The sequence below is a fragment of the Aulonocara stuartgranti genome, assembly GCF_965226115.1.
Source record: "Aulonocara stuartgranti genome assembly, chromosome: 23".
In the NCBI taxonomy this organism is placed as follows: Eukaryota; Metazoa; Chordata; class Actinopteri; order Cichliformes; family Cichlidae; genus Aulonocara; species Aulonocara stuartgranti.
In genome coordinates this window covers 29,573,866-29,585,675 of record NC_138958.1, presented here as the reverse complement: position 1 = coordinate 29,585,675, position 11,810 = coordinate 29,573,866, and the positions used below count along the sequence as shown (strand labels likewise).

Here is an 11,810-nt window from a genome sequence, read left to right as displayed (position 1 = left end):
TGTCATTTCTGATTTGGGGCAATCGTTCTTTGAGCAAAGAAGAAGAAAACACAGTGGTAAACAAGTGGGATACAAGTAGTTGGACTCCAATGTCAGAGGTAGTAAGGAAAAATGGGGAATGTGGCAAGAGAAGAAAGACGCGCACAAACACAGTAGTGGTATCTCCACAGCTATGCTGAAGTCCACCATGGACACGGTGGTGTTGTAATGCCAGCAGACGTGCACGGGCTGAAACCTATATCAGCTGCCCGGCTAGGGCAAGAGGCAGGTTAAGGTTACAGATCGCCAGTCTACAGGAGGGCAATTAATGACAAAGTCAATTAATTAATACATACAATTAATTTTTCAATAATAATCTTATTTCCAACATAGTTAGTGAAAAATATTGATATTTAATGATGTATTTAATGTTTAATTGTTTATTTCTTTGTTTGTTTTTTGCTTAATTTTGACTTCAGTATAGTATAAAAACCCTTTTTCTAGGTCCTTTCCCTCTTGTTTTGTTTGTCACTTTAGCGCCCTCTGTTGTTTCCGCCTTTATTTGGATTGCTTCCACGCATGCGCCATCCAGAGACAGTAGTGACGGCTCTTTCCAGTAAAGCTACTGCTTATTCAAGGTGGGTCTGCGCTTCTTTATGGTAGATTTATGACGGAAAAAACGTGTGTCACTTCACAGCGTGTGTATTAAAGCTGCACTTCCGGTATCGGTATTGTTCTTACAGCTCGAGCAGGTTTGAGGAGCTCTGAGGTAGCCTAGCTTATGCTTTTGCATTACACAGTGATGATGTGCTTGCCTGGTAATTGTAACTGACTGTTAACTTACCCATAAGCATAACATGGTGTAAACAGTGTTTTTCACTCATATACTGTCATTGAATGACCTCTCCCAGCTCTAACACTAAAGTATCTGTCCGATTATCTCTCAGCCTGTTAATCATTGAGCACGTACTGTACTTTATATTAATAACCAATCCAAAGAGATCCAGTCACGACAGGTCCAAGTTCACAAGTCACAGCATGACAGGAATGTGTGCAGATCCAGTCTGACAGTTGCTGTTGTAGGTAGTGTTTTATTATAGTCATGTTTAATCTGTGCATGTAATGCTAATCTGCTGATTGTTTTCTGTCACGGTACTGGGTCGTGTGACCCAGTGTTTGAGTTTTATGTATTTTTGTATTCATTTTTGATCTAGTTAATTTCTAGGTTTCTGTTTAGTCCTTTATTTCTTAGTTGTCTACCTGTCATGTTTCATGTCTATGTGGTTATGTTAAGTCTATGTCTCCGTGTTTCCTGTTTTATTTTGGAAGAGTCTGGCGTTCTTTGTTCATTGTAGTTAGTGTTACTCTCCCCTGTATTGTCATTATGTTTCATAATCAGCTAGTCAGCTGTGTTCTCATCTGTCTCTGCCTCATGTGTGTATTTAAGTCCTCAGTCTTCCTTTGTTCGTTGTCGTGTCGTATGTGTATCAGTTTAAGTTCACTCCCGTCTCCTCGCCTGTGTTCGCGCCTGGGTCCACCACACACTCTCCACAAGGTCTGCCTCCGCTGGCCGTGACAGCTTTCCTAATTAATGCGTGTAAGGAGTTCAAATTTCCAAACAGTGTTCCTAGATTTGAGTTTGATTTTATTTTATTTTGAAGGTCTGATCATTTTAAATGAGATCAAATTTGCACTTCTGCACAAGTGACTGACATACAGAGTAATAATAAAATTGTATAAATATATTTTTGCCAGTAATACCTGCTGGGAATTTGCTCACAGAGATGTTTCTCCTTTCTTTACACCGCAGGTGCGTCTTTGGTCCTCTGTCCTCATGACTCGGGTCTTCGTTTACGGCACTCTGAAGAAGGGGCAGCCCAACAACTACCGCATGTTCGACAGCAACAATGGAAAGGCCGAGTACCTGGGTTCGGCGTTCACCATCCAGAAATACCCGCTAGTGATCACCACCAAGGACAACATCCCTTTCCTGCTCAACATCCCTGGCCAGGGTCACCGAGTGCACGGGGAGATCTACAAAGTGGATGACCAGATGCTGAAATTCCTGGATGACTTTGAAAGCGTCCCAACGTTGTACCAGCGGACGGTGGTCCAGCTGGAGGTGAAGGAGTGGGTGGGGAAGATGGAAGGAGAGGAGAAGGTGTCACCGGGGAGCATCACGGACGTGTTTGTGTACACCGCCACAACGTACGAGCCAGACTGGCGCTCGCTGCCGTGCTACGAGAACTACGACTCAGAGGGAGATCATGGGCTCAAATATAGGCGTAGAGAAGAGCGGGACTGATCTCATCATGCTGATGCAACTGACAAATGGACCTCTATGTGGTGTTAGCAGAACGGGTGAAGGAGCTCTCAGGAAAACAACACCTGGACATGGGTGCTGTTTCCTGTCGTGTGTCGAATTGAAATAAATCACAAGAGAAATTAATTTTAATAGCAGATAGGCAGGCTTACAATCAAAGTAAGGATAGTGTAGAGAAGGAAAAGGGCACACTGTGCCACTGAAAGTTGCACATTAGTGATGTTGTTTACAAATTTGGTTTTCTTTTTATGATTTATAATCATCTGGGAAGCATTATGAGTAATGTATGGCCAGCCTGTGCTTCATAAAAAGTGATTGCATAGAAGTCTGGGAGGAAATGACCCAGCTGCTGATCAATGTGTGGTGTCAATGCCATTAAACAAAACACATTGTGTCATTTGATACACCTGCTCTTAGCAGTGCTGTCAAACATAAGCTCCGGGTGCTAGATTCAGCCCAGCAAAGGCTGCCAATTTGACCCACTGGGTGGGCTTTGGAAATTTTTATAGCATTTTTACACACTGATAAAGATCTCAGATTTTTAACATTTCTTTTCATTTACTATGGTAGAAAAAATGATTTGCACTTTAAATGTGTAGTTAAATGTGTTTATACTGACAGAAAGGAGATTTTCACTGAGTTTGACACTCTAGGCTTAGAGCATTTATATTACACAGATATGAACTCTGATTTTACACTAATCTGCAGACAATGTGTTTAATATTTACATTCTGCACATCTTTGTTTACCTCAAAAATAAAAATTCACCCTGATTTTTTTTGTATGATCTTCCATGTGCTGTGTTCATCCCCTCTAAGGGATAAACTCAATAAAAAGAGGAAAAAAGAAATTTTTGTATAAGTTTCATTTTGTTCCATATGAACACAATCTATTCATCTTTATTTTAAAATAGTAAAACCCATAAAACTTGAGGAATACTGAAGAGAAGGTAATTGGCAATAAACCAGCAAAATCTCTGTTGGCTTTGGAAGAAGGTTTCAGGTGTTTTGAAACAAGACAAAGAAAAAAAAGAATTAAGAATATTTCACAGTGTCAAAAGTACTGTACAAAAAAGATGACTTAATAATAATAATAATGATAAAAAAAAACATTGCAGGATTTCTTATTGTCCAAACTTACATTACATTTAAGTCATCAAATTACATACAGACCGATTGTCATACAATTAAAAACATAATTATTGTGTCCACATGCACACAGCTTTCTACATAACGTTTATTTCCAATCTTAAGACACTTTTCATCCATTTCAGAAATATAAAATATTATAAAGCACCGGCCAAATATCAGTGAAACAGAGGAGCGCTCGGAGAAAGTGAGGCCAAAGGGATTCAGATCCTTCGCCCGCGCTCGGGTACGCCTTTTCTCTCGCTTTGGTGGAAGAAAAAAATAACACAATGTGGCGCTCCAGGCTGACAAGGACAAATGGAAAAATTACACATAGAATTACATTGTGGATGACTGCAGACCGTTTTTGCTAATCAAACACTAATGGTGTGGAAAGTGTAATAATAAGGTGAAGAGAGAAGACCTCTGAGTGGAGTCTGTGTAAGGAGTCAGAGGTAATAATTAGTGTCAGCTTGTGCAGCTGGAAGAGTCTTTCCTGGTGTTTGTGCAGTCGAGATCTTCACTCAAGAGAGTATGAGGTGGAGGTGGAGGAATCATCAGTAAAGGTCTTTCCTGGTGCTCGGCAGTGATCGGCTAGTAGAGCAGGTTGCGCTCCGGATCACCTCCATCCACCTGGTGGGAAAAAAGGATTTATATCAGTAGCTTCAAACATTGATTGAAATATATCAAACATCGCAGAAGTTCTGTTGGAATACTCCGTCCATCCGTTTACTCCACCTTATCTAATTTATGGCCATGGGAGGGGCTGAAGCATATCCCAGCTATCATAGGACGAGAGGTGGGGTGCACCCTGGGAAGGTTGCTAGTCGGTTACAGGGCTAAGGAGACTGTTTGAATAGTGTTACTGTTAATATTCACTTTTTAAAATACTTAATGCTTTCCTTACTTGGGTTTGCTCACAAAACGTTCTATTAAAATAATTTAAATATATAATGCAATACAACTTGGTAAATTGAACTAGACAGAAATTGACTTTTACATTTAAAATGAAACAATTTATCTGAATTTCAGAAGAGGGCCCAGACTATAAGCAGTCTCTTTCCTGTAGTTTGTAATTGTTTTTTCTAAACCTGTTTATTGGACCCACACATAGCATGTAGAAATGCCTTTCAGCTGTTCAAGTGTCAGATTAAATTTTAAGCCTTTATTTACAAGTGCTCTTTAAATGAGTGTCACTCTCTTACCATCTGTGCTAGAGAGAAAATCTAAATGTTTCAGAAAGAAGAGAAGATGAGCTTTATATTTAGAACATGATATTCAGTGTATGAACACATATAGTAAATGCATTTCCAAATATTCCTAAAAAAAAAAAAAATTTTCATTTTAATTTTCAAGGCTTTAGATGACGCCTGAGACCACTGCATACCCATATGAGTTGCCACTCACAGCTTAGCCACATCCTAAGGCATATTTTGCTTTATTTTCTATTTTACTGTAAAAATGGTGACAATTTAAAAAGTCAGCATCAAGCTGTGGAGTTGTTCTGGACATTAAAAAGATTTAAGGAATTTATCAAACGTTGTAAAAGATGGATGTAGCTTCAGAGAGTCGGATTAAAAAAATAAAAGGATGGTTTAAGTTAAAGCACGTTGTAACTAATTGCATTTCTGTATTTGCCTCTATTACTGTACACCCACCTCTCAAAGGTGTACTCGCTCTCTGATCTGAAGTAGTAGACGTGAGACTTGAAGTGGAGTTTGAAGACGTAGTCCTTGTGGATGTTTTCTGACTCCGATGGGACGGTGACAGAGTAGCCCAGCAGAGGGAGGCTCGCCAGAGGGTAGTCATCCTGCACATGAGTCAGAAGAGGGAAACATCTGTTAATACAACCTCTACTATTAAACTGATCAGAGTAACCGAAACTACATTCTGTGGCTGCGACTGCACAAATTCAATCTAATTCAATCAGTGTTGGGGAGTAACGGAATACATGTACCACCATTACGTATGTAAAATACAAAATATGAGTAACTGTATTCCATTACAGTTACTGTTTAAAAAGGTAGTATTCAGAATACAGTTACTTTGTTGAAATGAATGGATTACACGGTGGTATTTTCCTGTTTCTGTCACCTCTCTATTTTTGGTTTCCACCAAAACACACATTATGAGGCTTCTAATGCCTGGGTCTCAATCTTGCCGCCCATGTCACCTCTACATGCGGCCCGCATAATGACGTGAAGAAATATTTTAAAAAATTATTCACAAAAATGATTTAATATGAAGGCAATAGGGAGAGTGTTACAGGCACAGCCCTAAAGAATGTAGCCTCATGGGCAGTGTAGTCCGTGCTGCAGGGAGAATGAGCTGCCATACCTGTTATGTGTCTGTGAGCGCGAGGGAGGGAGAAAAAAAGTTGAAAAGTACGAGTTGTCACCGAGCAGAAACGGGAACTGGAAGCATGCAAACATAATAATAACCACTGCAGCCAAAAAGAGTGCCTGACAAGCCCAGTTGTAAGTAAGTTATTAAGACTCGACTGTACACTGTATTCGTGTTTCCGAAACAATAAGTTTCCTTTTGGAGCAGCCTTTCAACGCCTCTCTCTGTCTCTCGCTAGCAAAGTGGACCCAGACAACAAAGTAAAGCTAGTTTTCAGCTACAAGCCCGACATATAAGCCAGAGGTCCCTTTACTACGGTTTGGAGCCGCGGACCTGTTTTATATACGCGCAGAATAGTTTTCTATACAAGATCGCTGCAAAGAGTGCAGCCTTACCTAATGTCCACCTACTGTTACTCATTTATATTAAGATTTAAACATCTAGTTTGTTTTAGTATGGCGAATAACCTTCAGTAAAAGTAATAAATCACACAGAAATAGTACATTCATGTAGTTGTGAAAAACATGATAATATATTAAGTAACCACAAGTATTCAGAATACCTTATTATTATTGAGTAACGTAACGGAATACGTTACAAAATACATTTTTGGGGCATGTATTCTGTAATCTGTAGTGGAATACATTTTAAAAGTAACGTCTTGATGCATTCTCAAATATCCAGGAAAGTAAATCTCCAAAAGTTGATTCTGTTCATCTGGACGTAGCGTTTTGTGGGAGAAACGTTTCATCACTCATCCAAGTGTCTCAGCTGACTGCAGGTTTCCCCAAATCTTATAAACAGTACATTTGCATAATGACTGAAACCAGCCCACTGAAGGAACAATGGACTGGGAGGTCAATCAGTCAGTCAATCATAATTATGCAAATTCTCATGACCATTGATCAACAACCACTGACCCCTCCTGAATCGAGGAGGGGGCCTAAGGGTACATCTTTCGCCATCTTACAATGCTGTGATTGCAGCCATTCCCCAACTCTCTGTGAATGGTACTCATGGCCATTGATCAGTGGTCTTTGATCAGTGGGTTTGGTCAGTGGTTGTTGATCAATGGTCATGAGAATTTGCATAATTATGATTAAGGAACTGACCTCCCAGCCCATCGTTCCCTCAGTGGATATGAGGGGACGATGGGCTGCATAATGACAGGTTTTCAGTCATTATGCAAATGTACTGTTTATAAGATTTGGGGAAACCTGCAGTCAGCTGAGACACTTGGATGAGTGATGAAATGTTTCTCCCACAAAACGCTACGTCCAGATGAACAGAATCAACTTTTGGAGGTTTTAAAAGTAACCTTCCCGACACTGAATTCAATAAATTTTAAAGACACTATCAGCTTCCCACTTTGAATTATCAAGTCAAACCATTCCTGCGTATTTGCACTGTAACTGCCAGTGTTTTCCTTCTCGTCTTACCTGGTGTGACTTGTAGAAAAACAGACTGAAGTTGGTGAAAACCACCCAGAGTTTCTGCCAGCCATTGCTGTTCTTAAACTTCCTTAGCAGGTTACCTGAGAGCTGGTTCTGCGAGGGCGACAGAAGAAAGGAGAGAGCAAAAAGCAAATGGATAAAACAATCAATGATGCAACACAGTGTTAGTCTAACTGGATGTTAAAACGGAGGAGATTATGGGAAAGAGAAAGCCATCAGGTCCTGTCAATGTAATATACTCATGTTGAAATTTAGCGTGAGCATCAGTAGTGCAAAAAAAATGCATAAATATTTGCGAATTTTAGGAAAAAATATTTATTATAAGAGTCATTTATTAATTTATTTCTGATTTGTATAGCTAAACACGTTTGCAGCTGTTGCAGTACCTCTCTAATCCAGCAGGTGTCGCTAAAAGACAGGCTGTGTTTTCTGTACCAGCAAACCAGCAAAGCAAGAGATGAAGTCTGCTGAGGGGCCTCATCAACTCACTGGCCGCACTACTGATGGCCTCTACCAATGTTAGTGCACACAGATGCAGAAATAGAGATACAGATGGACACCGATGGAGAAAGACAAAAACACAGATATGAGCAGAAAGAAAAGACACAAAGGACATCGGGGCAATGGTTCTTTGAGCAAGAAGAAGAAGACAGAACAGCGGTAAACAAGTGGGACACAAACAGGCAGCTGGACTCCAAAGACAGAGGTGGGAAGGAAAAACAGGGAATGTGGCAGGAGAAGACAGGCATTAGTGGTACCTCCACAGCTATGCTAAAGTCCACCATGGAAACGCTGGTGTTGCGATGCCAGCAGACATGCACGGTGGTGTTACCGCGATGACCCTGGCGCTCCAGGGACGAGCGCGAGCCGCCAAGCTCGTCCTCAGACTCCTGCTCGCCTCCTCCGTCCTCTGAGAGCTCTGCAAAAAACAGGCAGATGAAAACGAGGGTGGTTAGCAGGAGAGAACTTCACTCTGAACAGATGCATTATGAGTTCTTCATTCATTCATGCTCCATGCAATTATAAACCATCAAATTATTTTTACAAAGTGAAAACACCTGTTAGAGCAACCACGCTCAGATTGGACTTTACCACAAATATACTCATTTGTGTACAAATCAGGGTCACAGAGGGGTTGAAGCGTATCCCAGCTAAGACACAGAGCCAGACAGTCATTCACACTCCCGTTCCTATCTATGGATAGATTAGAATAACCTTTTAACCTAACATCCATGTCCATGGGCTTTGGTAGTGGGCTCAAAAAACATGAGAACAAAGCCCTTTTATCGTGGGAATCTTTCAGCATCAAAACAATTTCAATAAAGTTTCATTTTTTTAAAAAAAGGAAAAGAGAAAGAGAAAGAAGCCCTCTTTTGTTGTCACTTGTAAGGCAATACTCTTTAACCGCTTGAGTTAAAAATGAACATGGCATGTGGACTCCAATGACAAACAATGCAGGGTGTCAAACCAAACAGGTCAACGGGAGGAGGCCTTATTGAATAGCTTGACGGATACAACAGGATGAGTAAAGTCAGGGATACCTCGGGTCTGCACCTACATATATCAGGTAACATTAAAAATACGATGAAGCGACCACCTGGACCTGAGTATATTCATGGGGTGCTGAAAGCTGCGGAGGAGGACTGTGCAGTAGTGTCTAACAGGTAAGGGTTGATCTATTTTAAAAAGGCCTATAGAAAAAAGCCTCATAAAGAAGTGTAGACATGTGGTTAATGACTGATCTTATTGATTTTCTGGTTCCCACAGTCCTGACAGATGTGATGATGATGTGGTGTTTGGGCAGGGAGAAGAATCAATTTAACGTTTAGCGTTAAACCAACAGTAGATGACTTACTGTTGTCAGAGAGGCTGGTAGAGAGCAGGTCATTGTTTAAGCTGCTACTCTGCTCTGCCAGGTCGATGGCCATCCTGATGTCCTCCACCCAGCGCTCCATCTCTGATGTACAGCTGGACACAGCAGGAAGTAGACATGTTAAAATAAACAAGTGATAGGGCATCTCTAACTTCAACAGCTGAGCATATCGGTTTGGAAAAAACGCAGAAAATGAGAAGCCTTCATGAAGGGAAATGCATATTATTAAGTCTGCTTCACATGAAACTGCCACTTTACAGCCAGATAAAACTTTTTAATCAGTGACTGAGTAAGTGACTGGAAACTAGGTCACGCAGTCCAGTTTAATTTGAGGATAAGCAAACTTTAACGAGGCTGCCCTCTATTAATTTAATACAGACCAGCTGTTTTTCCTCTTCCATTCACAATGCACGGTTTGTATTTTTATTCCCCTTTTATTCCTGTCTGCGATTTCTTTGCTTTCATTTTCAGATATCTACAAGCATCTTTGCATGTGTGTTAATGAATACCTGGCTGCCACCACCACAGACTGCCGCTGCCCGAACAAGGTGAACGAATGAGGGACTCCCCACTCCTCCTCGCTTTCTCTGATCTGCGGGAATAACATAATGTCATCATTTAATGTCATAATAACATAATTTCTGTTTACCTAACTACTGCTTTAGTACTTTGGCCATTTCAAAGGTTTCTATGAAATATTAGTTCCTCAGTCAGTAATAACAATAACAACAATAATAATAATAATAATTATAATAATTATTATTATTATTATTTATTCTCTGTAGAAAAATTTAGCAGATGCAAAATTATGTTTAAGCACATTTAATGTGACAGAGTAAAAATAAATAAATTAAAAAACACAAAAATATGTTTATATAGAAAGAACAGATTGTATTTATAATATGATGTTCATTTATCTTTTTGACCTCATAAACAACACACACTATACTAATTATACTTGACTGTAGGGAGCACGTCTGTAGTTACTCATTTATAAAATTATATAATTCACTGACAATATTTAATTCCTAAACAGAAGGCTCAAGAAGGTGCTTTTGAAATAACATATTTTTTAAAGATATAAATAACTTCCATCCATCCATCTTCATCCGCTTTATCTGAGGCCGGGTCGCGGGGCAGCAGCCTAAGCAAAGAGGCCCAGACCTCCCTCTCCCCAGCCACCTCCTCCAGCTTGTCCGGGGGAATACCAAGGCGTTCCAAGGCCAGCCGAGAGATATAATCTCTCCAGCGTGTCCTGGGTCTGCCCCGGGGCCTCCTCCCGGTGGGACATGCCTGGAACACCTCACCCAGGAGGCGCCCAGGGGGCATCCTTGTCAGATGCCCGAACCACCTCAGCTGGCTCCTTTCGATGTGGAGCAGCAGCTGCTCTACTCTGAGCCCCTCCCGGATGGCCGAACTTCTCACCCTATCTCTAAGGGAGAGGCCAGCCACCCTTCGGAGGAAGCTCATTTCTGCCGCTTGTATCCGCGATCTCGTTCTTTCGGTCACTACCCACAGCTCGTGGCCATAGGTGAGGGTAGGGACGTAGATCGACCGGTAAATTGAGAGCTTCGCTTTTACACTCAGCTCCCTCTTCACCACGACGGACCGGTGCAGCGTCCGCATTACTGCAGCTGCAGCCCCAATCCGTCTGTCGATCTCCGGCTCCCTTCTCCCATCACTCGCGAACAAGACCCCGAGATACTTGAACTCCTCCACTTGGGGCAGGAACTCATCCCCGACCCGGAGTGGGCACTCCACCCTTTTCCACCTGAGAACCATGGCCTCAGATTTGGAGGTGCTGATCCTCATTCCCGCTGCTTCACACTCAGCTGCGAACCGTTCCAGTGTGAGCTGGAGGCCCTCACCCGATGAAGCCAACAGAACCACATCATCCGCAAAAATCAGAGATGAGATTCTGAGGCCACCAAAGCGAAAGCCCTCCGCCACTTGGCTGCGCCTAGAAATCCTGCCCATAAAAATTATGAACAGAACCGGAGACAAAGGGCAGCCCTGGCGGAGCCCATCACCCACCAGGAACGAGTCCGACTTATTGCCGGCAATGCGAACCAAGCTCTTGCAACGGTTGTATAGGGATCGAATGGCCCGTAGCAATGGGCCAGACACCCCACACTCCCGCAACACCTCCCACAGGACACCCCGAGGGACACGGTCGAATGCCTTCTCCAAGTCCACAAAACACATGTAGACTGGTTGGGCAAACTCCCATGCACCCTCAAGTATCCTGGAGAGGATAAAGAGCTGGTCCAGTGTTCCGTGACCAGGACGAAAACCTCATTGTTCCTCGTGTATCCGAGGTTCGACTAGCGGACGAACTCTCCTTTCCAGCACCCTGGCATAGACTTTCCCAGGGAGGCTGAGGAGTGTGATCCCCCTGTAGTTGGAACACACCCTCCGGTCCCCCTTCTTAAAGTTGGGGACCACCACCCTGGTCTGCCAGTCCAGGGGTACTGCCCCTGATTTCCACGCAACATTGTAGAGGCGTGTCAGCCAGGACAGCCCTACAACGTCCAGAGCCTTCAGGAACTCGGGGCGGACCTCATCAACACCAGGGGCTCTGCCACCAAGGAGTTGTTTAACTGCCTCAGTGACCTCGCCCCCGGAAATTGGCGGGTCATTCCCCTCATCCCCAGACTCTGCTTCCTCCTCGGAAGACGTGTCAGTGGGATAAACAACTTGTAACCCTAAAA

The 11,810-nt window shown here is 42.4% G+C and overlaps 2 protein-coding genes across 7 annotated transcripts in view; one reads left to right on the top strand and one right to left on the bottom strand.

Annotated features, from left to right (window-relative positions):
- Positions 1-533: 533 nt before the first annotated feature.
- LOC309701199 (gamma-glutamylaminecyclotransferase B-like) lies at positions 534-3,152 on the top strand. Of its 6 annotated transcripts, none has more exons than XM_082525280.1 (3): positions 546-617; positions 1,471-1,576; positions 1,790-3,152. In XM_082525280.1, exons 2-3 carry the CDS (start codon positions 1,571-1,573, stop codon positions 2,282-2,284), a joined length of 501 nt encoding a protein of 166 aa, XP_082381406.1. In that variant the 5' UTR covers positions 546-617; positions 1,471-1,570; the 3' UTR covers positions 2,285-3,152. The 6 variants fall into 6 exon arrangements, with proteins under 6 accessions (XP_082381409.1, XP_082381406.1, XP_082381407.1 ...); XM_082525281.1 differs by lacking the exon at positions 546-617 and adding an exon at positions 624-1,058; XM_082525279.1 differs by lacking the exon at positions 546-617 and adding an exon at positions 624-1,058 and having other exon boundaries at positions 1,427-1,576.
- A 12-nt stretch (positions 3,153-3,164) lies between these two features.
- LOC309701184 (FERM, ARHGEF and pleckstrin domain-containing protein 1-like) overlaps positions 3,165-11,810 on the bottom strand; it is a 69,932-nt gene continuing 61,286 nt past the window's right edge. Inside the window, exons 23-28 of the mRNA XM_082525237.1 lie at positions 9,609-9,691; positions 9,082-9,194; positions 7,985-8,145; positions 7,212-7,319; positions 5,088-5,239; positions 3,165-4,062 (exon numbers count right to left, since the gene is read on the bottom strand). Coding sequence (XP_082381363.1) covers positions 3,987-4,062; positions 5,088-5,239; positions 7,212-7,319; positions 7,985-8,145; positions 9,082-9,194; positions 9,609-9,691 — 693 coding nt within the window. The 3' untranslated portion in view covers positions 3,165-3,986. The remainder of the gene's footprint in view (positions 4,063-5,087; positions 5,240-7,211; positions 7,320-7,984; positions 8,146-9,081; positions 9,195-9,608; positions 9,692-11,810) is intronic.